Source organism: Podarcis melisellensis (assembly GCF_964234715.1).
Source record: "Podarcis melisellensis genome assembly, chromosome: 7".
Classification (NCBI taxonomy): Eukaryota; Metazoa; Chordata; class Lepidosauria; order Squamata; family Lacertidae; genus Podarcis; species Podarcis melisellensis.
The window spans coordinates 64,717,984-64,743,877 of NC_138539.1; the positions used below are offsets into that span (position 1 = coordinate 64,717,984).

Below are 25,894 nucleotides of genomic sequence, written 5' to 3' on the forward strand. Positions count from 1 at the left end.
ATGCAGGGCAAGACTTCCAGGAGACGACGTGGAGCAGAGACAGCAATCAACGCAGAAACGTAAGCAGAAGGGGTTCTCTTCAGAGAAGAAGAACACGCGTTCTGCTCAGTTTGTTTCTGCATTTTCTCGAGAGGAGAGGAAGATACCTCGAGGAACATGGTTGCTGGACTCTGGGAGCAGCAGGATTATCTGCAACAGTCGGGAGGACTTTAAGACCCTGGGGAAGCCAGCTGATGGAAAAGACTCAATTTATCTTGCTGATGGTCGTAGAAGCAAGATTGATGGCCAGGGAACATGTTTCCTGCAGTGCTTGAACACTACTCTACCAGAGACTCTGTTTGTCAGCAGTTTGGACTATTGTTTGCTGTCTGTAAGCTGTTTGATTAATGCAGGGTATAGTGTTAACTTCACACGGGATGGCTGTCTGATAAAGAATGGAACTCAGGTATGTGGCCATGCAAAGTTGGAAAATGGGTTATATGTAATGCAGGACAAGCCTGTTAAAGCAGCCCAGGTGGTTCAGGATAATTTGCCAGTTCATAAGGGGTGTGTACATGAACTGCACAGAAAACTGGGTCACGCCAATTTCCGTGTGCTTTCAGAGATGCAAAAGGTGTGCAAGAACCTAAAAGTAAACAGCTGTAACTGTTTCCTAGATTGCAATGTATGTAAAATGGCCAAATCTAAGAGGAAGCCTGTGGCTTCTAAAAGTGACAGAGTATCTAAAGAGGTTTTAGAACTTGTCCATTGTGACGTGATAGGCCCTTTTCCACAGAAGACTGAAGGAGGCGCCAGATATGCTTTTCTGGTAATTGATGATAAATCACGTTTTAGTTGGTTGTTTTTGTTAAAGCAGAAATCTGAGTGTTTCCCCACATTCAGAGAATGGGTTGCCCAAGCTGAAAAGCTCTTCGCTCGCCCTGTTGTGCAGTTGCAAACAGATAGGGGTGGAGAATTTCTGAACAAACAATTTGGGACATGGTTGCGACGTAAGGGGATCACTCATCGTTTGACTAACCCTTATAGCCCTGCTGAAAATGGTCTGTGTGAAAGGCGTGGGGCTGTAATACAGTCAGTAAAGGACTGCCTGCTAGTGGATGCAGGATTGGGTCACAACCATAGGCTGTGGGGCGAAGCTTTTCTGACAGCGAACTTTTTGATTAATAGAACCTGGTCTAGCTCTATAAAAGATATTCCTTATCGTGTGTTGTTTGGGAAAGAACCAGAGTGGACAATGCTCCATAACTGGGGTGCTTGGGCACATGTAAACATCCCCAAAGCTCAGCGCCAGAAAGGGGGTGCTAGAGCGCAGAGACTGCGGTTTGTGGGATATCAGTCCTATGGCAAAGGGTGGCGTTTCAATTTACGCCCAGGACGAGTGGTTCTGTCACGAAGTGCAGACTTCGCTGACCAGGACAGATGGACTGTGATCCATGCCAACCCAGATTGCCTACTGCCCCTGCAAGTAAGAGAAGAGGCTTCTTCTCAGCCATTGGCAACGCAGGAGCAGGAGGAGGAGGAGGCACAGATTTCCCCAAAAGATGTGGCAAAAGATAATACTTCTCTAGAGGAAGAGGAAGAAGAGCCAGAGATAAGGGGGGAAGAAGAAGTAATAGTGCCTAGGCGCTCCCAGCGTTCAAACAAGGGTGTACCTCCTCAGCGTTTGACCCTAGGAGGAGTGAGAGTATGCAATGTGAGTTGTGTGGAACCACAAAGTTATAATGAAGTCTTAGACTTACCCCCTGGGGAACGTGCTTTGTGGGAACAAGCTATGAAAGAAGAAATGGACTCTTTTAAACGTAACAAAGTGTTTGAGGTCATAATGCCGCCACCTGGTGGCAGAGTGGTGTCATGCAAGTGGGTTTACAAAAGGAAAACCCTTGCATCTGGGGAACCACGTTTTCGAGCCAGATTAGTAGCCAGAGGGTTCACTCAGATTAAAGGGGAGAGTTATGATGAAGTGTTTTCTCCCACTGTAAAGAGTGAAACTTTTCGCTTAATGCTTTCCATTGCTGCTGTAAGACAACTAGCAGTGCACCATTTTGATGTTGATGCTGCATATCTGCATGCAAATTTAGACCATGAAGTATTAATGAGACAACCCCCTGGGTTTGAAGAGGAGAATGGTGCAGTCTGGCGTTTGAGAAAGGCTGTTTATGGTCTCAAACAAAGTGGAAGGTGTTGGAACCAGTGTTTAAATGAAGCCCTTGTAAAACTTGGTTTTAAAAGGAGTGTGGCTGATCCATGCCTGTACACCAAGGGATCAGGCAACAAATATCTAATGCTCTTAGTCTTTGTTGATGATTTGCTTGTGGCAGGGAGTTCCACAGATGAGATCCAGAAGCTCACAAATCAACTGGAAAAGAGGTTTAAGCTTAAAGCCTTGGGGCCTGTAAGCAATTACTTGGGAGTAGAAGTAAGGCAGGAAGCTGATGGAAGCTTCCTATTGAGTCAGAAAGAGAAAATTCTTCGTTTGATAGAGCAGTTTGGCATGGAAAACTGCAAGCCAGTTCAGACTCCCATGACACCAGATTTCCCAAAGACAGTGTGTGATGATAAATTTGATCAGCCTGAGTTGTATCACTCAAAAATAGGATCACTGTTATATTTAAGCCAGTGGTCAAGGCCAGACATTGCATGTGCTACAAATGTTCTGAGTCAACGTGTATCTAAACCCAGTACTGCTGATTGGTGTGCTTTGAAAAGGCTTATCAGATATCTAAAGGGGACATTAAATGTATGTTTGAAGATATCTAGTACACAAGACGAAAAACTAGAAGTATTTGTTGATGCGGACTGGGGAAGCTGTGTAGCTACCAGAAAATCTACAAGTGGAATGGTTATGATGTTTGCCAATTCCATAATTGGGTGGAGGTCAAAGAAACAAGGATTTGTTGCAACCTCATCCTGTGAGGCAGAATATGGGAGCCTGTCGCTAGCATGCAATGAAATCATGTGGTTTATACAGATACTAAAAGATCTAGATTGTAAAGTTGATTTGCCTATCCAAGTGTATGAAGATAGCCAATCGTGCATTGCATTAGCGGGCTCGGAAATAATGAAATCCGCATCAAAACATATTGCTATCCGTCATGCAAATGTTAGAAATTGTGTACAGAATGGGGTAATCAAACTGGAGTATTGTCAATCACAAGATAATATTGCTGATTTGTTCACCAAGCCTTTGCCAGCAACATGCCATAATGAACTGATGACAAAACTGGGTTTATGTATATAATGCATGTATGTATTGTTTCTGTTGGGGTTTTTCGCATTTAAAGAAACAGAAGGGGTGTCACGGCTAAAATGGCCGCTGTTTCTTTAATGCGAATAAAGCTGGGTCAGCATGACTCAGCGGTCTGCACCAAGTTGTATATATAAGTGAGAAATGTTAGTTTGTTGCTGAGGCTGGTGTTTGGGTTGGTTGGTGCTGGTGTGTGGAATTATTCAGTCGTGTTTTGCACAAAGACTTTTAAGAATAAAACTCTGCAAGGATATTCTCGTGGACTCTTTTTGTGCCGACAAGGGTCCGAGGACCAGGCTGAAGAGGCAAAGGGAGGTCAGAACCTTTTCCTCCTTTTTTTTTGCTTTTTACAAACACTGACATTCCCATCAGTCCAGTAGCATAAGGAGGGTCACAGCTTTCCCTGACCTATCCTATACTCTCACCTTGGATCTCAATGAACTCAATGGGACTTCTGAGTAGATTTGCACTGAATTGTGCTGTAAGCATGAAAAGCTCGTTGGGTTGCTATGCTTTAATAAAACAAATATTGGTCCTCTTCCACAAAACATTGTCTTATACAGTCAGCCTAACTTGCTGTCATCTGGGAGATGCCATAAACTGCTGTATTGCTGTACCACTGTGCTCTGGCATGAAGTTCTAGCATCGCCTGCCATTTTCCATGGCCCATCAAGAGGTAAGTGAAGGTATCATACTTCAAAATCACAACCAGAGAGAACTAGAAGGAAGTCTTCCAAAACCAGAAGATTATAGAAAGTGCTCTCACTAAACTTCCACTCAACACACTTGGGGGGGGGGGGGTAGAAGCCTAGAAGGACAAATAACTCCCCCCAATTAGAAGAATTAAGTGTGTTCACACCACCACCCTATTCTAGGCTGAGCAGTGTATCAATATATTGTCCCAAACTGGTTTGAAATCCATATCATGATGTTGGTTTCATAGTTTTAGACCTGGCAATATATCACAATCAGGATGTGTGTGTGCTTGCGCATTATGCAGAAATCATGATGCAGGAAAAACCGTGAAGGCAGTTAATGCCTGTACATAGCTCCATCCTTACTTCAGACGACAACAACAACAACTGGCTGGGTTTCCAACTGGGCGGCTTCCAACAAAGACCAAAAATACACTAAAATTTCAATGTGATATATCAGTGTATTGCGATGCTGAAAACCAGGTACCACCCAGCCCTGCTCTATTCTGACTATTCAGAAGCTCAGGTTGAACAAGTAATCAGCATAAATAACTGCCAGCAAACATTTTTAAAAAACCACTTCCAGTATTAACAGGAAGAGAAGAGGTTGCTATTCTACCTCATCTTTCCGGCAAGCAGAAATCCCCCAAAGTAAAAAGTAGGTGTGGTCTTTGTTCTTATGCCAACCCAACAGGATGGTCCAAAGGGGCCTTTGGTATTGATCCACCCTGAGGCCTACTGGCAGGTTTCCTTTGGCAGCTGCTACACCTCAGGCTGTGCGTTACAGCCTAATACCCAAAGGTCAAGAGCCTTTTGGTAGCTATAGACTCTGAATGCAGATAGCAAGAATAATGACTTTTGGAAGTGTGAATGGTTCTTGGCTTCTTGTTGTTGTGGAAATCCTGCTCAGCCCCTGCTGCTTCCACGCTATGGGATTTCACCAGGCACTGTCTGTTTGTCTGTGTGGGCCTCCCTTGCCCAAAAAATGAGAAACAGAGGGGATGATGAATTTTCCACCCCAAACTGACTTCATCACTTCTGTGACGCTATCATAAAATATAAACATACTCTGATTTGAGTCATAAACCAGAGTCCAGACAAAATCTCCAGCTCTGATATGATTTATTTACAAAGTAGAGACTGAAACTGTAATCTGCACTGGCCCTAATCAGCACTGAAACAGTGATCTTCGCTGTACTTTGGCTTTGATTGTGTGTTTTTTAAAATGGGTGTCCTTGTTATTGTAAATAAATGTGCAGCAGTTGCCCCAAATGTGGGATGCAAAAGAATGAACTCTTAAGCGACTGAAATGAATTACCCGTCCGACCATTGCTTGGTGGTTCTGCCACAGCATCCACTTGGAGAGACTGCATCCTTTTTACAAGTTCCGTTGGCTCAGGGTACTTTTCCTGTCGCAGAGAACAAGAGCAACTAAATACCTGATTGAATCACTGGAAGAACCTAGAACCTCTAGGGCAATGTTGCTTAGGGTGCCCATCAAGGAAAATCTTGCTAGACTGTATGACTAAGGATATCAGCAACCCTGTCGCACAGGGAAACCTACATGTCTAGAGGTTTACACATGTAGGCTTTCCCATTTCAGACACTCCAGTTAATGTGAGAATGTCAGAGAGAGACCGAGGGAGCAGCCCCACTGCTGCTTCTCTCCTAACACTAGAATTTGTGGACACCCAATGAAGCTGAACATTGAAATAGCCATGGCAGATAAAGTCATTCTTCATGCAATGTTTAGTTCAAGCATGGAACTCACTTTCACAGGAGGCAACGATGGCCACCAGTTTGGATGACTTTAAGAGAGGAGTGGACAAAGTCATGGAGGGCAAGGCTATAGCCATGATGACTATGCTGTGTCTCCACATCTGGAGACAGTAAAGTTTCTCACAGGCTGTCAGGGACTGGGCTGAAGAGGAATGGTGGAGACCACCCCCATTCTCCTGAACTTTCCCAAGAAGAGGACAGTATAGACTTACAACGATGGTTTGCAGAAGGTCATGACTCTGAGACAGAAGGACAAAGCTGGGAGATAATGGAAGGAGAGGAAGGAGGAGCAGAAGAGTTAGGACAGCTGGTTGACACATTATCATTAGAAAGCATTCCCAACCCAACCCCCTTCTCTTAGAACGAGGAGGGCTGTTAAAGTGGGAGAACAGAAAGCGAATAGACAAAGGTCCTCACGCAGCCACTGTATAAAGGGGTGGAGCTGCTGACGACTGAGAGTAAAAGGGGGGAGGAGATTACTGAGAGCAACGCCATTATCCTAGAGACAGCATCCTGCGTCTCTCTCTGTAACTATTGAATAAAATACCTTGGTAAGAGCTTCTTGTATTTTCATTACTGGAAGCTTGCCATGAGGGAGGGGGATCAGATTCCCTGAAGCCTGACACAGGCATTTGGGCAACATTATTATTATTACAGGTTCGCGGGTGGTGCTGTGGTCTAAACCACTGAGCCTAGGGCTTGCCGATCAGAAGGCCGGCGGTTTGGATCCCCACAACGGGGTGAGCTCCCGAGGTTCGGTCCCAGCTCCTGCCAACCTAGCAGTTCGAAAGCATAGCAAAGTGCAAGTAGATAAATAGGTACTGCTCTGATGGGAAGGTAAATGGCGTTTCCGTGCGCTACTCTGGTTTTGCCAGAAGCGGCTTAGTCATGCTGGCCACATGATCTGGAAAAACTGTCTGCAGACAAACGCCGGCTCCCTCGGCCAGTAAAGCGAGATGAGCGCTGCAACCCCAGAGTTGTTTGTGACTAGACTTAACAGTCAGGGGTCGATTATTATTATTATTATTATTATTATTATTATTATTATTATTATACCCTGCCCATCTGACTGGGTTGCCACAGGCACTCTGGATGGCTTCCAACAGATATAAAGAGATAATAAAACATCAAACCTTAAAAATATTCCCTATACAGGACTGCCTTCATATGTCTTCTAAAAGTTGTATGGCTATTTATCTCCTTGACATTTGGTGGGAGGGTGTCCACTGCTGAGAACAGGATTCTGGACCACTGGGTTGATCCAGCAGCTCTTCTTATGATTTTGTATGCTTTTAGGGATAGAATTGGAAGGGACTGAGGAAGTCAGTCCCTCCTCTGATTATTGCAGGATCTACAATGCAGATGCAGCAACAGCATCCCTGACAATCTCTGCTTCAATGATTCCAGTGAAGGAGATTGCTCAGCTGTGTGACAGCTCTTACTTTCAGGAAATTTCTTCTACCTAATAGCTGGACTCTGTTTCTCTACAATTTCCACCAGTGATTCTCACCCCTTTTCCTTTTTTCAGCCATAAATGTTTGAAAAACTTACTTTTAACTTTCTCAAGTCATCTTCAACATCCTTTTCAAAGTTCTGCTGATAAAATGGCTTGTACGTCAAATTGATTTCTGTAGTAAAGGATTAGTCAATTAGTAAAAGAAAAACCCCCAAAGCGGTCTCACTGAAAAACAGACGAGACTGTTCTTATGCTGCTTTTATAAAGGGAAGTAAGAAATGACATGGCAGTGGCATAGCATGGTTGCACAGCGGCGGTTGCCCCGGGCACAAAATTGTTGGGGGTGCAAAATTTCAACGTACAGATTGGGTGGGGCCCATCCTCACATACCTCCCCATAGATTTGGCACCTACAAGGAGTGCAGGGTTACCTCTTTGCTGTTCCTCATCCCACTGCACCTACAGACCCAGCCAAAAACTAAAAACACCTCAAATATTCCGCATGACCTTAAGGCTACCTTCCTCTTGCACTCAAATAATGCTGGACCCACTTCAGCAAAAATGCCCTCTTACTACCTGCAAAAGTTGGCCGTTCCTCCGGCTTTTGACTCCAAGATTGTTTCATTAGCTTAATGATCTCTCCTGGGCAACTTTCTTCAATCTCCTCTATGAGAGGCCTGTCCCCATTCATGATGCAGAAGTATATTTGTGTGTCAGTCATAGCATCTGGTGGGGGAGAGAGGAATTGAACAGGTTTTTTTAATATAAAAAAATACAGTGGTACCGCGGGTTACATACGCTTCAGGTTACAGACTCCGCTAACCCAGAAATATTACCTCAGGTTAAGAACTTTGCTTCAGGATAAGAACAGAAATCGTGCTCCGGCGGCACGGCAGCAGCAGCAGGCCCCATTAGCTAAAGTGGTGCTTCAGGTTAAGAACAGTTTCAGGTTAAGAACAGACCTCCAGAACAAATTAAGTACTTAACCCAAGGTACCACTGTAACCGTATGCAGCTAAAAACACTTCAGCAAGCAGAGTTATTTGATCACACTTACTCTCATAGGGTTCTTTGTTGGCAAAGATGGCCCATAATACTATGCCAAAGCTGTACACGTCTGATTTTTCCACAGGTGTGGTGTTAACTGATGCCAAGTGTTCTGGGGCCATGTAAAAAAGGGTGCCGGCGTTGCTCTTCGAGCTGCAGTTGATTTTCATCTTCCGGATGCTCTCCTCTTTGGTCAGCCTGCTCCAGCTTTTGAAGCGGGCCACGCCAAGGTCTGCTATCTGCAGGAAAGGATGGAGAACCATTACAGGAGCAAGGTCCAACTGAGATCACACCAGCACACAGCTGATGAGACCCTCGCAGGCCGTCTTCTCCAACTTCCTGTTTGTGACAGGAAATCCAGAGCTAGAACATTCACTATAGATGGACTATCCACCCTCTACTTAAAGGGAGAGCCCACCACCCCTCTAGGTTCCATTGGTTCCATTGTCACAGCTGTTCAAGAAGTTTGACTTAATGCTCAACCAAAATTTACCTGCCTGTATCTTAAGCCCACTAAATCAACCTCAGTCTGCAGCAGAGAACACGCATTTGCCTATGATGTCCCCACACTCTGTCTTCTCTTTTCCAGGCTAAACATGCCCAGTTCTTTCAAACCATTCCACATAGGACTTGTTTTTCTTAATGCTTTGTTGCCTTTCTCTAACCCCATTTCAGTTAGGGAACAACAACAACATTATTATTATTATTATTATTATTATTATTATTATTATTATTATTATTAATACCCCGCCCATCTGGCTGGGTTTTCCCAGCCACTCTGGGTGGCTTCCAACAGAACACTAAAATACAATAACCTATTAAACATTAAAAGCTTCCCTAAACAGGGCTGCCTTCAGATGTCTTCTAAAGTTTGGTAGTTATTTTTCTCTTTGACATCTGGTGGGAGGGTGTTCCACAGGGCAGGTGCCACTACCAAGAAGGCCCTCTGCCTGGTTCCCTGTAACCTGGCTTCTTGTAGTGAGGGAACCGCCAGAAGGCCCTTGGTGCTGGACCTCAGCGTCCGGGCAGAACGATGGGGGTGGAGACGCTCCTTCAGGTCTACTGGGCCGAGGCTGTTTAGGGCTTTAAAAGTCAACACCAATACTTTGAATTGTGCTCGGAAACGTACTGGGAACCAGTGTAGGTCTTTCAAGACCGGTGTTATATGGCCTCGGCTGCCGCTCCCAGTCACCTTCTTAAAGTTCATACCAGGAAGGGAATGCAAAACACTGGGAAACTGTGTTTTCCTTCTCATCCACATGTGCATAGCAGGCAAAAGCCTGCTCAGCTTACTGCAACCGTGTAAACATTCCGGCTTCTGGAGCAGATTGCACACACTTTACAAACCTTGGCTGCAGATCTTGGTTAAGGAGGAGAGAGAAGAACAACAATCCTGGGTTCAGACAACATGCAAAGCCATACCTTGCCTTAGTTGCCACATTACACTGAACTACAAGGACCAGGAGAGAAGCAACGTGGCTGCAATCTCCCTGGGAGCCAGCACATTCGCAGTCACACAAAACCATGGTTTGCCAAACAGGCAGGTTCTGCTATAAATCATGCCCACATCTGGTTTAACCCTAAGACTGACATGTCACCCATCCAGGAATTGTGTGCTAATGGTACCTTAATATGAAAGTCCTCGTCTACAAGGATATTTTCTGGTTTTAGGTCCTTGTGAACTAAGCCCTGTTCTGTTAAGTAAAGCATTCCTTCAATGATCTCTAGGATGAAGCACCCTTTCACGGACAAAGGAATAGAGGTCTGCAATAAAGCAAAAACAGCAGAATATTAGTATATATACTGAGTTATACCTGCCATGATCAAGAAGCTGCCTTTTTTAAAAATGAAAAGCAGTGGTATTCAATTAAGTTTTACTCACGTTAGACCTATCAAAATTAATGGACTGAACTTAGCCATGCTCATTCATTTCAGTGGGTATACTAGGGGTTAAACATAATTGAATCCCAGCTAAAATCTTTAAAAAGAGCACTGACTTATTCAGTCCTCTGTTGAACGAACATCCATCAGGAATAGATATTAAGTCTTACGAATCATGGTTGCTAAAGGAGTTTGAATAAAGCATACCGAATTAGTGTGCCTTCCAATTATCTTTGCTTTTCAAATAAGCAACAAGGATCCTCATCACTGAGGCTAGAATCCAGTTGCAATTCAGCAGATCTGGAGATGCACATTTTAGAAAATCAGGATGGGATCTATCTGCTGATGAGAAATATTAACAGATAACCAACTACTCATCATTATGATGCGCAGATTCTAGATGGCAATAGGGATTGGCATTAACCCACTGCCAGACAGAAGCTTAAACATATTATATAAGCTTATTACTATCTGGCCCAAACCTTCCCAATACTTTGGAAATCTGGATCTTGGGAGCAATGCAAGACTGCTCCATTTTGCAGTGCAAATTATGAACAGGAGGTTCGCTGGTGCAGAAATCATGATCCCCCCATACAGAGCAAACACTCACATTTATGAGCTTCAAAGCCCAGTGCTAGTGTGTCCCTAACATTCACTATTAGCATGTCTTAGACCTGATCCAGGTCCAAACCAATGATGAAAACATTTTCACTGGAATGGACAAAAAAGATGTTGATGGAAACAGACCCGAGATGACCGACAATTTTGAATACCATTTTCTGAGGTTGTGGTACAATCTCAAAAATTACTGCCTGGCTTCTTCCCAGTGTATCAATCTCTACTCACTGCCTTTAGCACGGACATCAGATTTCCTTTGCGTACGTATTCCATCACCAGGGAATAGTTGCCATCTTCCAAAATGATGCCCAGTAGCTTCACCACACGGTCATGGTTTAGTCTGAGCATAATCTTGCCTTCTTCGAGAAGGGACGTGTTACACCTGGGAGGGGGAGAACAGGTACTATGGGATTACCAGTGTGCATGACTGCCAAGAAGGGTGTAGAGCTATAGACTAAAGCTTCCGGTAAGACATTTCAAGGTAACAGGCAGAAATGTCAACTTCTTCACTTGAACTCTCCAAAATGATGAGCCAAACCTGCATAGCTCAATCTGCAGCATAATCTGCGATTGAAATGGCAACTGCCTTGATGGGTGAAATCCTGCCTTGTGTCTGAGTGGTGATTAGTTAGCATCGTTACGACTAATTATTCATTCAGTCATTTGCATAGCGTTCTGGCTGGGAACTGCAGGCTAGTGCTTCCCAAATTTATAACAGCGGGATAATGCATTTTAAAAATACGAAGTAAAATTGGACACACACTTCAACTCTTAACACACAGGTGGTTTTCTTTTAGAGTGGGCAAGGTGGCAAAATGGCAGGTAGGTCTGCTAAGCTGTCACACCAGGAGTGGCCAAATGATCTAATGACACATAATCTAGTCAGGCCTAGAGCCGAGTAGCATGCTTGGGCAACTGCCAGGACCCACACTGATGCCTGGCCCGGGCCCCCTTTTTAGTCCCCCACTGGCATTTGTGTCGGGCAGTTGGGTCTGCTGAAGACACTATTTTAATTTCCCACAATGCCCCATCAATGGGTTGCCCCAAGGCATTGTGGGAAACGGCAGCCTCCCCCACACCCAGCTGCCCAGTGTGCTGCTGCAGCCACCATCAGATAAGGACCATTGCTATAGCAAGGAGCCCTACAGAGAATGATTTCATAGAATGCAAGCTGGATAGCTCAGCTGGTTAGAGCGGATAACACCAAGGCTGCAGGTTCGATCCCCATAAGGAACACCTGTATTGCAGGGGTTGCACTAGATGATCCCCAGGATCCCTTCCAACTCTGTGATTCTATGAACCAAGGGTCATCTAGTCCAACCCCTTGCAATGCGGGAATCTTTTGCCCAATGGGGGACTTGAACCCCCAACCCTGAGATTGACAGTCTCATGCTCTACCGACTGAGCTATAGCTCTGATCTGTCGAGTTTCCAATCAGATCTGGAGCAGAGGTGCCATCTAGGCTAACTAGGAGGCAGCCTTCTCTGGGGATGGGTGAAGTGAGCCTGAAGCAGCGGTTCTCAACCTGTGGGTCCCCAGCTGTTGTTGGACTACAACTCCCATCATCCCTGAGCTCTGGCCTTGCTAGCTAGGGGTGATCGGAGTTGTAGTCCAACGACATCTGGGGACTCACAGGTTGAGAAAGGCTGGCCTAAAGGAAGCTTTAATTGTTGAAGCTGGGAAATAAGAGTGGGAGACGGTCATTGCCTTTGTGAGCTGCCTGTGGACTTCCCACAAGCACCTGACTGGTGATAATGGTCATTTGGTTTGATCTAGCCGGGCTCGCCACACAGATCTCTGGGCAAGCAAAACCCTGGAAAAGTTGAGGGAGGAGCCTATCCAATCAGAAACTGGCAGGAGCCGGACTTAATAAGGAACAAATCCAAAATTATGGTAATAATAATAATAATAATAATAATAATAATAATAATAATAATAATTTATTTATTTATACCCCACCCATCTGGCTGGGCCTCCCCAGCCACTCTGGGCGGCTTCCATAAAAACCAAAAATACAGTAAAATATCACACGTTAAAAACTTCCCTGAACAGAGACAATGGAATTGTCTAAATGAATATTTACACAAGCAGGGCTCAAATACGAAAGTTTGGTTGTGCTTAGACTAACCTTGTGAAGAATATAAAATAATATAAAGATTTGATGGACTATGTAAGATCTTAAGGAAAGGAAGTGACTGAAGAAAAATGCGGTCTTGACTATGCTACCACTCAGTGGATTTGTAACTGGCTGACTGACCGAACCCAAAGGGTGCTTATCAATGGTTCCTCTTCATCCTGGAGAAGAGTGACTAGTGGGGTGCCACAGGGTTCTGTCTTGGGCCCGGTCTTATTCAACATCTTTATCAACGACTTGGATGATGGACTCAAGGGTATCCTGATCAAATTTGCAGATGACACCAAACTGGGAGGGGTGGCTAACACCCCAGAGGACAGGATCACACTTCAAAACGACCTTGACAGATTAGAGAACTGGGCCAAAACAAACAAGATGAATTTTAACAGGGAGAAATGTAAAGTATTGCACTTGGGCAAAAAAAATAAGAGGCACAAATACAAGATGGGTGACACCTGGCTTGAGAGCAGTACATGTGAAAAGGCTTGAGAGCAGTACATGTGAAAAGGATCTAGGAGTCTTGGTTGACCACAAACGTGACATGAGCCAACAGTGTGACGTGGCAGCTAAAAAAGCCAATGCAATTCTGGGCTGCATCAATAGGAGTATAGCATCTAGATCAAGGGAAGTAACAGTGCCACTGTATTCTGCTCTGGTCAGACCTCACCTGGAGTACTGTGTCCAGTTCTGGGCACCACAGTTCAAGAAGGACACTGACAAACTGGAACGTGTCCAGAGGAGGGCAACCAAAATGGTCAAAGGCCTGGAAACGATGCCTTATGAGGAACGGCTAAGGGAGCTGGGCATGTTTAGCCTGGAGAAGAGGAGGTTAAGGGGTGATATGATAGCCATGTTCAAATATATAAAAGGATGTCACATAGAGGAGGGAGAAAGGTTGTTTTCTGCTGCTCCAGAGAAGCGGACACGGAGCAATGGATCCAAACTACAAGAAAGAAGATTCCACCTAAACATTAGGAAGAACTTCCTGACAATAAGAGCTGTTTGACAGTGGAATTTGCTGCCAAGGAGTGTGGTGGAGTCTCCTTCTTTGGAGGTCTTTAAGCAGAGGCTTGACAACCATATGTCAGGAGTGCTCTGATGGTGTTTCCTGCTTGGCAGGGGGTTGGACTCGATGGCCCTTGTGGTCTCTTCCAACTCTATGATTCTATGATTCTAAGAACAGATGTAAAGGTGAACTAGAAATTAAGAGACGTGTGGTGAATGTGGTGGAAGTCTTTTATAATATTTTAACTAGGATTTTTATAATGTAATGTTTAAAGTATAAATTTGGTATTACTGATTATGGAAAGTATTTTTTTATTTCCCCCCTTTCTTTTTTTCTTTTCTTTTATCTTTTTGTCTTTTTTCTTCTTTAGTCTGCATCTGGTAAATATGTAGACGATTGTGTTTATATTGTTATGTATGGATTTTGTTTTGATTTTCCTTTTCTATTTTCCTTGTAATATTTAATAACCTATCCATTCTTAAGGAAACCAGCCCTGAGTGCAAACTGGAAGGACAGATCCTGAAGCTGAGGCTCTAATACTTTGGCCACCTCATGAGAAAAGAAGACTCCCTGGAAAAGACCCTGATGTTGGGAAAGATGGAGGGCACAAGGAGAAGGGGACGACAGAGGACAAGATGGTTGGACAGTGTTCTCGAAGCTACCAGCATGAGTTTGACCAAACTGCGGGAGGCAGTGGAAGACAGAAGTGCCTGGCGTGCTCTGGTCTATGGGGTCATGAAGCGTCAGACACGACTAAACGACTAAGCAACAACAAAATATTTAATAAAACTAATTTAAAAAAGAAAAGAAACTGGCAGGAGCTCAGTGGTAGGTAGCTCTACACTGCTCTCTCTTGTCTGCAAAGGATCTCCCTCTGACCAACTTACTCTGTGCGCTGAGGCCCTGTGTACACCGTTTTCAGCACCACAAGCCCGTGACTCTTGTGGTAACACAGCGAAACCATTCCAAATCCGCCGGCATCCAGCTGCTCTTTTTGCAAAAAGTCCTCCGAATTCATCTGAATGTCATCCAAGGACATGTTTGCGGCTCGTGGGGCGCTCCAGCAATTCGTAGAGAGAAATCCCAGGGCCTACAATGTGAAAACAGAAGAGAAGGCATTGTGCGGTCTGTATTTCCACTGCTACAGGACACGATGGCCAAAAGGCCACAAAGAAAGCTGTGGAGACCTACCAAAGACCCAAGGACGGCACAAAGGTGACAGTAAGAGCGCAATCCTATGCACGTTTAGTCAGAAAACAATCCCAGAGTGTTCAAGGTGGCTTACTCTCAGGTAAGTGCTTTTGACATCTTGTAAAGTAGTAGGGAAAATCTGTGAAGAACCTTCTCTTGAGAGTCTATGTTCTGAAAAATGGAAGGTGTCTACAAGGGGAGGGCATTTTTAATGGTGGCTTCCTGTTTGAGAAATTGTCTCCTTTAAGAGGCCAGGTCGTCACCCACCTTTTATGTTATATAAACTAAACATATTTTTTTTTATTTTACAAATTCATTCACACTCAAAATCACAAATAATAAAAATTACACAAGATTCTTCCGAATCTCTAGACTTCCCTCCTCCACTCTGTGGGTTCTTTAGTTAATTTTTTTCACTGCATCCTATAAATCCTCCTAATTTTTCAGTCCTCCATTGTACCCAAAGTCTATGTAACATTACAAGAGTTATTTAAGACCTGCCAAAGAGTTCAAATGTTTACAGTAGTCATTCAAATATAATATAAATTTTCCCCATTTTTTGTTGAAGTTTTGATCCTCCTGGTTTCTGATTTTCCCAGTCATTTTTGCCATCTCTGCATAGTCCAATAGTTTAGTCCGTCAGTCCACTCTGGTAGTAACCTTATACCAGAGTATAATCTAAACATTTAAAGATAGTGATTAACTCTCTTTAAATAATTAAATTGACTACATCATTGCCAAAATCAGCTTCCTTCCTTCCTTCCTTCCTTCCTTCCTTCCTTCCTTCCTTCCTTCCTTCCTTCCTTCCTTTCTTTCTTTCTTTCTTTCTTTCTGCTAAACTTGATTATTAATATGAATTATTTGTATACTGCTGTGTTTTAAAATTTTGGTTTCATATTAGTGTTCCAGGTTGCTGAGCCTTATTGTATGAGGTAATTAAGACATTAAAAAATATATACAGTATCTAATGAGTGGTATTGGAGTAGATTTCACTGAGAGTAGACCCACTGAAAACAATGGACTTAATTTAATGGGTCTGCTCTATTACTACATTGGTTCCTATGGCTGAATTGTAATAATAATAATAATTGGGGGGGATCAGCCTCAAGGTAACAGGATAAATGGCATTGGTGTATCTAGGACAATTATTGGCAAGTTATAATTCTTAACAGAATTATATAGCCTAGGCATTGCCAACAGCGCCTCTGTGCCAGTCACACGGAGCCTGTGTATATACCTTACATTTAAAACACATGATTTCCCCCAAAGGATCCTGGGAACTGTGTTTTCTCAAAGGTTGCTGGGAAGTGGAGCTCGGGGGGGGGGGCTTTGGGGGGAATGTCATGGGCTTCACACACACAAACACACACACACACACGTTGCTAAGCATAATATGAAGCATTTAGTCCCCATTTCAGCTGAATGCTACTTTGGGAAGTAGGAGGGTTTGGGGTTTCATGGGTCTAGTTTTAATTCCCATTTTTCTCTGGCTGCTTAGTTGTTTTAATGTATTACTGTTTAATATTTTCTTTTAGGTATTCATCTGTCAGAAATAGCGTCCGGGCGGAATGTCCAGGGAAACCTGGGCGTATGGCAACCTATGTCAGAAGTGTAGACTTTAGGGGTGAATTTTCTTTAAAATATGGTAGCTCAGAAACTTCTTTTTGTGGAGATTTTCCAAACAAACAAACAAAACAATTCAGCAACTTTCGTGTCCGGATTTTCACTATTTGAAATATGGCAACTCTACTTTTAATTTAAGGGATGTGGGTGGTGCTGTGGGTTAAACCACAGAGCCTAGGACTTGCTGATCAGAAGGTCGGCGGTTCGAATCCCCGCAATGGGATGAGCTCCTGTTGCTCGGTCCCTGCTCCTGCCAACCTAGCAGTTCAAAAGCATGTGAAAGTGCAAGTAGATAAATAGGTACCACTCCGGCGGGAAGGTAAACAGCATTTCCGTGCGCTGCTCTGGTTCGTCAGAAGCGGCTTAGTCATGCTGGCCACATGACCCGGAAGCTGTACGCCGGCTCCCACTGCCAATAAAACGAGATGAGTGCCGCAACCCCAGAGTCAGTCACAACTGGACCTAATGGTCAAGGGTCCCTTTACCTTTACTTTTAATTTGCAGTAATTTTTTAGCTGCTTTTTAGCTCACAGGGTATGCATGTTGGGTTGGGGAAAGCTCATATTTTCCCAACCCAACAGGATAGCTCAGTCAGTAGAGCATGAGACCCTTAATCTCAGGGGGACCAGTGGTCTTGCTCCATATAAGGCAGATTCTTATGTTTCTCAACTATTGTTGCAAAACCCTTTGGGGGCATACGGGAAAAAAGTCAATGGGATTTACTCGTAGGCAACAATGTACAGCATTGTAGCCTGAGCAATAGAAGTAGTAGCAACAAGAGTTGCAACAAGAGTTGAGAAACATAAAGAATCTGCCTTATATGGGTCACCATCTTGGTACCCACTGGGTGCACTTGCACCCCCAGAGGCCTCCTCCGGCACCTGCAAGCTCACCTCCCTGCTACTGAAATCAGGTTGGGGGAAAAGAATTCTGTTGTAGCAAATAGAACAGAAGGAGACATCATGGTCCTGGTGTCAGATTCCTCATCTTCAGGGGGATAGGGGAAGGTTTGTGGAGAAGAACGGAAAGCACATGCAGACCAGCTTGCCTCTCAAAAGAGAGACTGTGTTGCATAGTGGTTAGAGCGTTGGGCTAGGACCTGGGTGACGAGGATTCAAATCCCTGCTCAGCCATGAAACTCACTGGGTGACCCTGGGCTGGTCACAGTCTCAACTTAACCTACCTCACGGAATTGGCTGTGAGGATAAAATGGGAAGGAAGAGAATCATATCTGCCACCTTGCAATCAGTGTTAGAAATCAGCCAGGCACTTGGACTGGTGCGTGTCCAATTGAATCCACCTACATCTGACCTAACCCATGCACAAATAGGACTGCTAAGTACAGGATTTTTGAATTATGGTGCTGGAGGAGACTCTTGAGAGTCCCATGGACTGCAAGAAGATCAAACCTCTCCATTCTGAAGGAAATCAGCCCTGAGTGCTCACAGGAAGGACAGATCCTGAAGCTGAGGCTCCAATACTTTGGCCACCTCATGAGAAGAGAAGACTCCCTGGAAAAGACCCTGATGTTGGGAAAGATGGAGGGCACAAGGAGAAGGGGACAACAGAGGACGAGATGGTTGGATAGTGTTCTCGAAGCTAGCAGCATGAGTTTGACCAAACTGCGGGAAGCAGTGGAAGACAGGAGTGCCTGGCGTGCTCTGGTCCATGGGGTCACGAAGAGTCGGACATGACTAAACAACAACAAAAGTACAGGATATCCAGCCCCTGGATCCATCCACACAATAGTAGAGTGATTTAAAGGCAGATATGCTTAGGTTCAGTTAAGTGCCCACCATCACACATTTTTCACCCTTTTGTTTTTCATAATAATAATAATAATAATAATAATAATAATAATAATAATAATAATAATAATAATTTATTATTTATACCCCGCCCATCTGGCTGGGCCTCCCCAGCCACTCTGGGCGGCTTCCATAAAAACCAAAAATACAGTAAAATCACACGTTAAAAACTTCCCTGAACAGGGCTGCCTTAAGATGTCTTCTGAATGTCAGGTAGTTGTTTATCGCTTTGACATCTGCTGGAAGGGCGTTCCACAGGGTGGGCGCCACTACCGAGAAGGCCCTCTGCCTGGTTCCCTGTAGCTTTGCTTCTCGCAATGAGGGAACCGTCAGAAGGCCCTCGGCGCTGGACCTCAGCGTCCGGGCAGAATGATGGGGGTGGAGACGCTCCTTCAGGTATACTGGACCGAGGCCGTTTAGGGCTTTAAAGGTCAGCACCAACACTTTGAATTGTGCTTGGAAACATACTGGGAGCCAATGTAGGTCTTTCAAGACCAGTGTTATATGGTCTCGGCGGCCGCTCCCAGTCACCAGTCTAGCTGCCGCATTCTGGATTAGTTGTAGTTTCCGAGTCACCTTCAAAGGTAGCCCCACGTAGAGTGCATTGCAGTAGTCCAAGCGGGAGATAACCAGAGCATGCACCACTCTGGCGAGACAGTCCGCGGGGAGGTAGGGTCTCAGCCTACGTACCAGATGGAGCTGGTAAACAGCTGCCCTGGACACAGATTTAACCTGTGCCTCCATGGACAGCTGTGAGTCCAAAATGACTCCCAGGCTGCGCACCTGGTCCTTCAGGGACACAGTTACCCCATTCAGGACCAGGGAATCCTCCACACCTGCCCGCCTCCTGTCCCCCAGAAACAGTACTTCTGTCTTGTCAGGATTCAACCTCAATCTGTTAGCCGCCATCCATCCTCCAACCGCCTCCAGACACTCACACAGGACCTTCACTGCCCTCACTGTTTCTGATTTGAAAGAGAGGTAGAGCTGGGTATCATCTGCATACTGATGAACACCCAGCCCAAACCTCCTGATGATCTCTCCCAGTGGCTGCATGTAGATGTTGAAAAGCATGGGGGAGAGGACAGAACCCTGAGGCACCCCACAAGTGAGAGCCCAGGGGTCTGAACACTCATCCCCCCCCCACTTTCTGAACACGGCCCAGGAGGAAGGAGCGGAACCACTGTAGGACAGTGCCCCCAGCTCCCAGCCCCTCAAGACGGTCCAGAAGGATGTTATGGTCGATGGTATCAAACGCCGCTGAGAGATCCAGCAGAACTAGGAAACAGCTCTCACCTTTGTCCCTAGCCCGCCGGAGATCATCAACCAGTGCGACCAAGGCAGTTTCAGTCCCATGATGAGGCCTGAATCCCGACTGGAAGGGACCCTTTTGTTAAGCAAACAGGAACAGGACAACCAAGGATGGGCAAGGTGAAAAATAGGCAAGAAATTCTGGGATTATGGAAATTGTAGGAATCAATCATTTCACAGCCTCCTCCTCCTCCCCTATCCACTGACATGCCTTGGTACAGAAAGGCATTAAAAAAAACTGGATTCAAAGGCAGCTTTCTCGCAACTGAAGTGCAGAGTGTTTGAGGACCGGGACTTTCGCAGGGAAACCAAAATGTTTGTTTACAAATGCTTGTTTACTACCGACCTTACTGTATGCTTGTGAAACATGGACCACTTAGAAATGCCATCTCCGACTCCTTGAAAGATTCCATCAACAGTGTCTTCGAAAAAATGTACATATCACCTGGGAAGACAGGCCAGCTCACGCCAGTGTGCTGGAAGAAGCAAATATCACCAATGTTGAAGGAATGATTCTTCAACATCAACTTCGTTGGACTGGTTGTATTGTGTGGATGCCTGATTATCGTCTTCCAAAGCAACTACTCTATTCCAAGCTTAAAAATGGTAAGTGTATTGCTGGTGGTCAACTAAAGCTGTTCAAAGACTCTCTCAAGGCAAATCCAAAAAAATGTAGTATAAACACCGACAACTGGGAAACACTGGCCTGTGAGTGCTCCAATTGAAGAACAACCTTTACCAAAGGTCTCATGGGTTTTGAAGATGCTCAAACTCAGGATGAAGGGGGAAAATGTGCTAAGAGGAAGACAGACCATCACCATGATCAACTCTCATCCAGAAACCTATGTCCCTCCTGTGGAAGGAGGACGTGTGAATCCAGAATTAGCCTCCACAGTCACTTACGGACTCACTGTTAAAATCGTGTTTATGGAAGACAATCTTACTTGGCTAGGAGTGGTCGCCAAAGAAGAACGAAGTTATTAAGTGCAGCAAAATATGAGTTTGGAGGGGCCTAAGTCTTCTGGTAAGTGGATTTCATCTCCCTCATGCCCAAACCCCTCTCCAACTCCACATCCGCAAAAGCAGAGCAAGATTGTGGCCGGTTAGAACTTTTGAGCCAAACCCAAGAAGGCACCCAGCTGCACTCCTAGCCACACAACACACAAAGGGAAGCACTTAGCTTAGGATCCGGGTGGTGACTAATAATGGGAAGGAGTTCCCACCACCATCAGTCATCCCGCCCTCATTCAGCGAGCCGCCTCTTGAAATCCTGGACTTCACCAGGGCGCAGAGGTTCTCAACCTGTGGGTCCCCAGATGTTGTTGGACTACAACTCTCATCATCCCTGAGCTCTGGCCTTGCTAGCTAGGGGTGATGGGAGTTCAACAACATCTGGGGACCCACAGGTTGAGAAAGGCTGCCGGATGAAGTTTACGCGCGCGCCTCACAGAGGCACAAACTTAGTTTCATTTTCCTGCGCGCCTCCCCTTCCCCCTCTCGCTTCCCTCGAGCGCAACGGGAAGGAAGCAGGTGGCCGGAGGCAGTTTCCCACAAGTTCGATCCTAAGGAAAACCTACCCGGGCGAGTCTTTCTCTCTGCAGGGATGCCAAGGGGGAAACCTGGAAGCGGCCAGCCCGCGCTAGTGGGGGCACCACCTCCTCGGCTCCAAAAAGATCGACGCGCAGCGGGGAAGGGACCAGATCCCTTTCCACCGTCTCCTCTCCCCGAGCAGGAGAGATCCCCAGATAGTGTACGCTGCGCCCCACGGGTAGCGATCCCCTCGATTTCTTCTCTTTCCTCTTTTCCTCCTGCTCCCGAAAGGTGCCACCCACTGCCTGGAGCGCGCCTGGCGCTTTTCTTCCTCTTTCGGCGAACTTTGCCGGGGCGGAGTCAGGCGGTGTTAAAAGCGCACGCAAGCCCTTCCCAACCTATGATCCAGGCTTCTCTTCTCCGCAGGCGGGGCGAGCAGCGAGACTTTCGGATCTCCCCTCGGGGCGGGATCTCCGAAGAGAGATTCCAGTGCGGAAATGGGTGGCGTCGAGAGCTGCTGAAAGGGAGAGGACGAACACGAAGGAAGGTAAGAGAAGAAGGACTGTGCGCGGCTGGAGATACTGCTGCGTCTCACTTGCTGGATGCCACAGAAGGGGAGAGATGCTCTTGTGCTCAGATCCTGCTCCTTGGTTTCCCACAGGCACCACCGTGAGAACAGGATACTGGACTTGATGGGCCCTTGGTCTGGTCTAGCAGGCTCGTTTCACATTCTTTAGCTGTGTGGGATCCTAATAACGACGCAACTAAGAGGAAATAAATGGAGTCTATTTGAGCAGAAAGGGACGCCAGGCTTAAGCCAACACCTTCAGTAGTAGTAGTGGTAGCCCTGCTCCAGAATGGAGTTTGGATCGGGTGTACTTCAGCTTCCCTTGACTTTGCACCAGCATCTTGGGTATAGAATTAACTGGCCGAATAGTGTTTGTGAATTACACCACCCTTTCTGCCAGCTTAATTTATGCCCGTTTGCCAGGTCATGTGGCTGAGCTGGAATGGATTTAAGATCCAGCCTAACAGGGTAGCTCCATTAAGCGCCTGTGCTGTACAGGGGTTAGACTCTCCCCCTCCCCTTTGCATTTTTTAGGGGGCGTAGTTTTGTTTCACTTGACAATGTGAGGAGCAAGGGTGGCATCTTCTGGCGAACACGAAGATTGCATAGCCTCAGCTTAATTTCCTGGCGTGCTCCTCCCTTGTCTCCTGAGACAGACGGATGCCAGCCAACCATCTTGAGTTTGTGCTTCCTGTTTCAATGCGATTTAAGGAATTCTCCAGACTTAGCCATGCTTAACTTTCCTTCCCTCTTTTATTTTTTTGCTGTCCTTTCCCCGCAAAAACCCACTCTTTGAAGTGGAATCAGAGCAAACAACAATCCACAGAAAACCCAAATTGATGTTTGCTCCAGCTGAGCACTAAAGAGCGGGTTTTTGCAGGCAAACCTCAGGGGCAGAAAAACCCTACACAATCTGAGGAAGAGCTTTTAACTGGGCACCTGTGCCTAGAAAGAGTGAGCAAAAGGTAAGTGTAAGCCCATTCTAGCACAGAAAGTTTAAACCAAGTTTGTTTTATTTTTCTTCTAAACTGCCTTTTCACCCCAATTAAGAGGGATACGGGTGGCGCTGTGGGTTAAATCACAGAGCTTAGGACTTGCCGATCAGAAGGCCGGCGGTTTGAATCCCCGCGACGGGGTGAGCTCCCGTTGCTCGGTCCCTGCTCCTCCCAACCTAGCAGTTCGAAAGCACGTCAAAGTGCAAGTAGATAAATAGGTACCGTTCCGGTGGGAAGGTAAACGGCGTTTCTGTGCGCTGCTCTGGTTTGCCAGAAGCGGCTTAGTCATGCTGGCCACATGACCCGGAAGCTGTACACTGGCTCCCTCGGCCAATAAAGCGAGATGAGCGCCGTAACCCCAGAGTCGGCCACGACTGGACCTAATGGTCAGGGGTCCCTTTACCTTTACCTAAGCTGATGAACAAAAACCAAATTGCAAAGTTTAAGCAATGAGCCACATTAAACTAGATCTTCAAAACCAATAGGTTTGATCCCTCAACCTCTTATTTAAAATATTTTAAACTGAGGCAGAAAAGATGCCTGCTGAAAATCAGTTAGAAATGGGGCCGGTTGGAAAACGAGTGAGGTCCCAGCCAAAGAAGAATAGCAACTTAAGTTGACAGAATATGTGCAGCTTGCAGACTTAACATATAGAATAAGAGAACAGGAAGAACATACATTTAGAGAAGACTGGAAAACGTTTATTGAATATATGGGGAATAATTGTGTGCAGCTGAAAATGCTGGCAGCATTAAGATAAATTCAACAGTTTAACTAATTTTTGATGGATATAATAATGGAATACTGAATGGTAAAGTTTTTGTAAAATATGCAAGGATTCAGGATATGTAAAATGAACCATGGAAAGAGAAGGGAAGTCGCTGATATCTTAAGGATGTAAAAATGAGTACTTGAAAGTGTAAAACAAAATAATAATAATAAAAATTATACATATATGAAATGGGGCCAGTTTACGCTTCCCTGGAAGTGAATTGCATAGACAACAACAAAAACTGTTCCGAGTGAGTAGATAGGGCTCCTTCCATCATCACACTCTTCTAATAATGTGCTTTATTTTCTTGCAGCACAGGAGTCTCCTGAGATGTAGATAGATCATGTTTAATAACTAGATGATAGGCTGTTATGTGCTGCAACACAAAAGTCATGCAGTGCACCTTGCAATGGAGAACACTGTACCAGGCCAGCGGCTGGGGTTGATGAGAGTTGAAATCAGCAGCAACATGTAGTACTACAGCTTCCTTGTCCGTGCTTTACTTCATAGTTTTGCATTTTAAAACGGGAGGGCCCATTAGCTAAAGTGGTACCTCAGGTTAAGAACAGTTTCAGGTTAAGAATGGACCTCCAGAACGAATTAAGTTACGTACCACTGTAATGGTCCAGAGCAGAGGACACCAAAGAAAAGAAATAGCCAAGCTGGTGCAATAACGTAGTGCTCTGCTTTGCTTTGGACCATATCAGCAAGTTGACAGGAGTTTGAGTCCTCTGTAGGGCTATAGGTGCTGCACTCCTAAGCTAAGGTACGTTATAATTCTCTTAAGAAGGTACTAAAGTGACCTACCCCAGCTGGGTTTCTGCGGCTTGTCTGTTATTCTTTTTTTGAAAATTGCAAAGTCAGAATAAATGAGCCTCCTAAAAGAATGGAAGAAGTAATGTCTGGAAAAAGAATGGTTTGATCACTCATTTGTCTGGATGTCAGTGAGCAGGAAGTCTCCTCAGATAATTTGTATGGGAACAGTCAACTTTAAGTGAGTATGAGCTGTGCTCAGCCTCTTCCCTAAGAGCAGGCAGTTGTATGAGCAGTGCAACCACAGCATGTATGTATGTATACAGTGGTACCTCGGGTTAAGTACTTAATTCGTTCCGGAGGTCCGTTCTTAACCTGAAACTGTTCTTAATCTGAAGCACCACTTTAGCTAATGGGGCCTCCTGCTGCTGCTGCTGCTGCTGCTGCGCCGCCGGAGCCTGATTTCTGTTCTCATCCTGAAGCAAAGTTCTTAACCTGAAGCACTATTTCTGGGTTAGCAGAGTCTGTAACCTGAAGCAAATGTAACCTGAAGCGTATGTAACCTGAGGTACCACTGTACAGGGAAAGGCCTTGAGATCTTTGCAAATATGTGTGTGTGTGGAGTTTTCTTGGCAGGGATACTGGAGTGGCTTGCTGGTGTGCTCTGGTCCATGAGGTCATGAAGAGTTGGACACGACTAAACAACTAAACAACAACAACGTGTGTGTGTGTGTGTGTGTGTGTGTATAAAATGCCTCAACTCTTGGTAGGCATGTAGGCCATATATTTGCCTAGTGCCGCCTGGTGGCTATATGAAAGAAATTGATTTGAAAGTGTTCCTTTTTAAAAATATAACCAGCGGCTTGACAGTGTTGATATATTAACACATAAACTACTAAAGAATAAAACAACTGTTTCAATGGGTCACATTAAAAGTCTTGTGCGCATAGCAAATACTCATTAAGATGAAAGATCTCTATAAATAAATGTCCACATTTTTCTTTGTCTTCATGAATTGAAGGGAGACCATGGCTGCGCGCGCACACTGTATATACTGAAAGCACATTTAATAATAATAATAATAATAAAAATTTTTATTTATATCCCGCCCTCCCCAGCCGAAGCCGGGCTCAGGGCGGCTAACAACACCAAAATAGTGCGACATTATAAAAACATTATAAAAATTAATTAAAATCAAGATTGATGGCAGCCATAAAGTTTTGTAAAGGTTGCCAGAGGAGGGAGTCAGGCTGCGCCCTAACCAAAGGCCTGGCGGAACAGCTCTGTCTTGCAGGCCCTACGGAAAGATGTCAAGTCCTGCAGGGCCCTTGTCTCTTGTGACAGAGCATTCCACCAGGTTGGAGCCGCAGCCGAAAAGGCCCTGGCTCTAGTTGAGGCCAGCCTAACCTCTCTGTGGCCTGGGACCTTCAAGGTGTTTTTGTTTGAAGACCGTAGGTTCCTCTGTGGGGCATACCAGGAGAGGCG

General features: G+C 45.3%; 2 protein-coding genes across 4 annotated transcripts in view; one reads left to right on the forward strand and one right to left on the reverse strand.

Annotated features, from left to right (window-relative positions):
* RIPK1 (receptor interacting serine/threonine kinase 1) overlaps positions 1-21,502 on the reverse strand; it is a 31,519-nt gene extending 10,017 nt beyond the window's left edge. Inside the window, exons 1-8 of the mRNA XM_081918224.1 lie at positions 21,369-21,502; positions 14,746-14,948; positions 10,947-11,100; positions 9,846-9,983; positions 8,230-8,458; positions 7,750-7,899; positions 7,270-7,346; positions 5,258-5,348 (exon numbers count right to left, since the gene is read on the reverse strand). Coding sequence (XP_081774350.1) covers positions 5,258-5,348; positions 7,270-7,346; positions 7,750-7,899; positions 8,230-8,458; positions 9,846-9,983; positions 10,947-11,100; positions 14,746-14,897 — 991 coding nt within the window. The 5' untranslated portion in view covers positions 14,898-14,948; positions 21,369-21,502. The remainder of the gene's footprint in view (positions 1-5,257; positions 5,349-7,269; positions 7,347-7,749; positions 7,900-8,229; positions 8,459-9,845; positions 9,984-10,946; positions 11,101-14,745; positions 14,949-21,368) is intronic.
* Positions 21,395-25,894, forward strand: part of DUSP22 (dual specificity phosphatase 22) — a gene marked incomplete at its 5' end in the record, with an annotated part of 72,167 nt that continues 67,667 nt past the window's right edge. For all 3 annotated transcript variants that reach the window (XM_081918295.1, XM_081918297.1, XM_081918298.1), the window contains one exon: positions 21,395-21,868. In XM_081918295.1, the coding sequence (XP_081774421.1) occupies positions 21,395-21,868 (474 nt within the window). The remainder of the gene's footprint in view (positions 21,869-25,894) is intronic.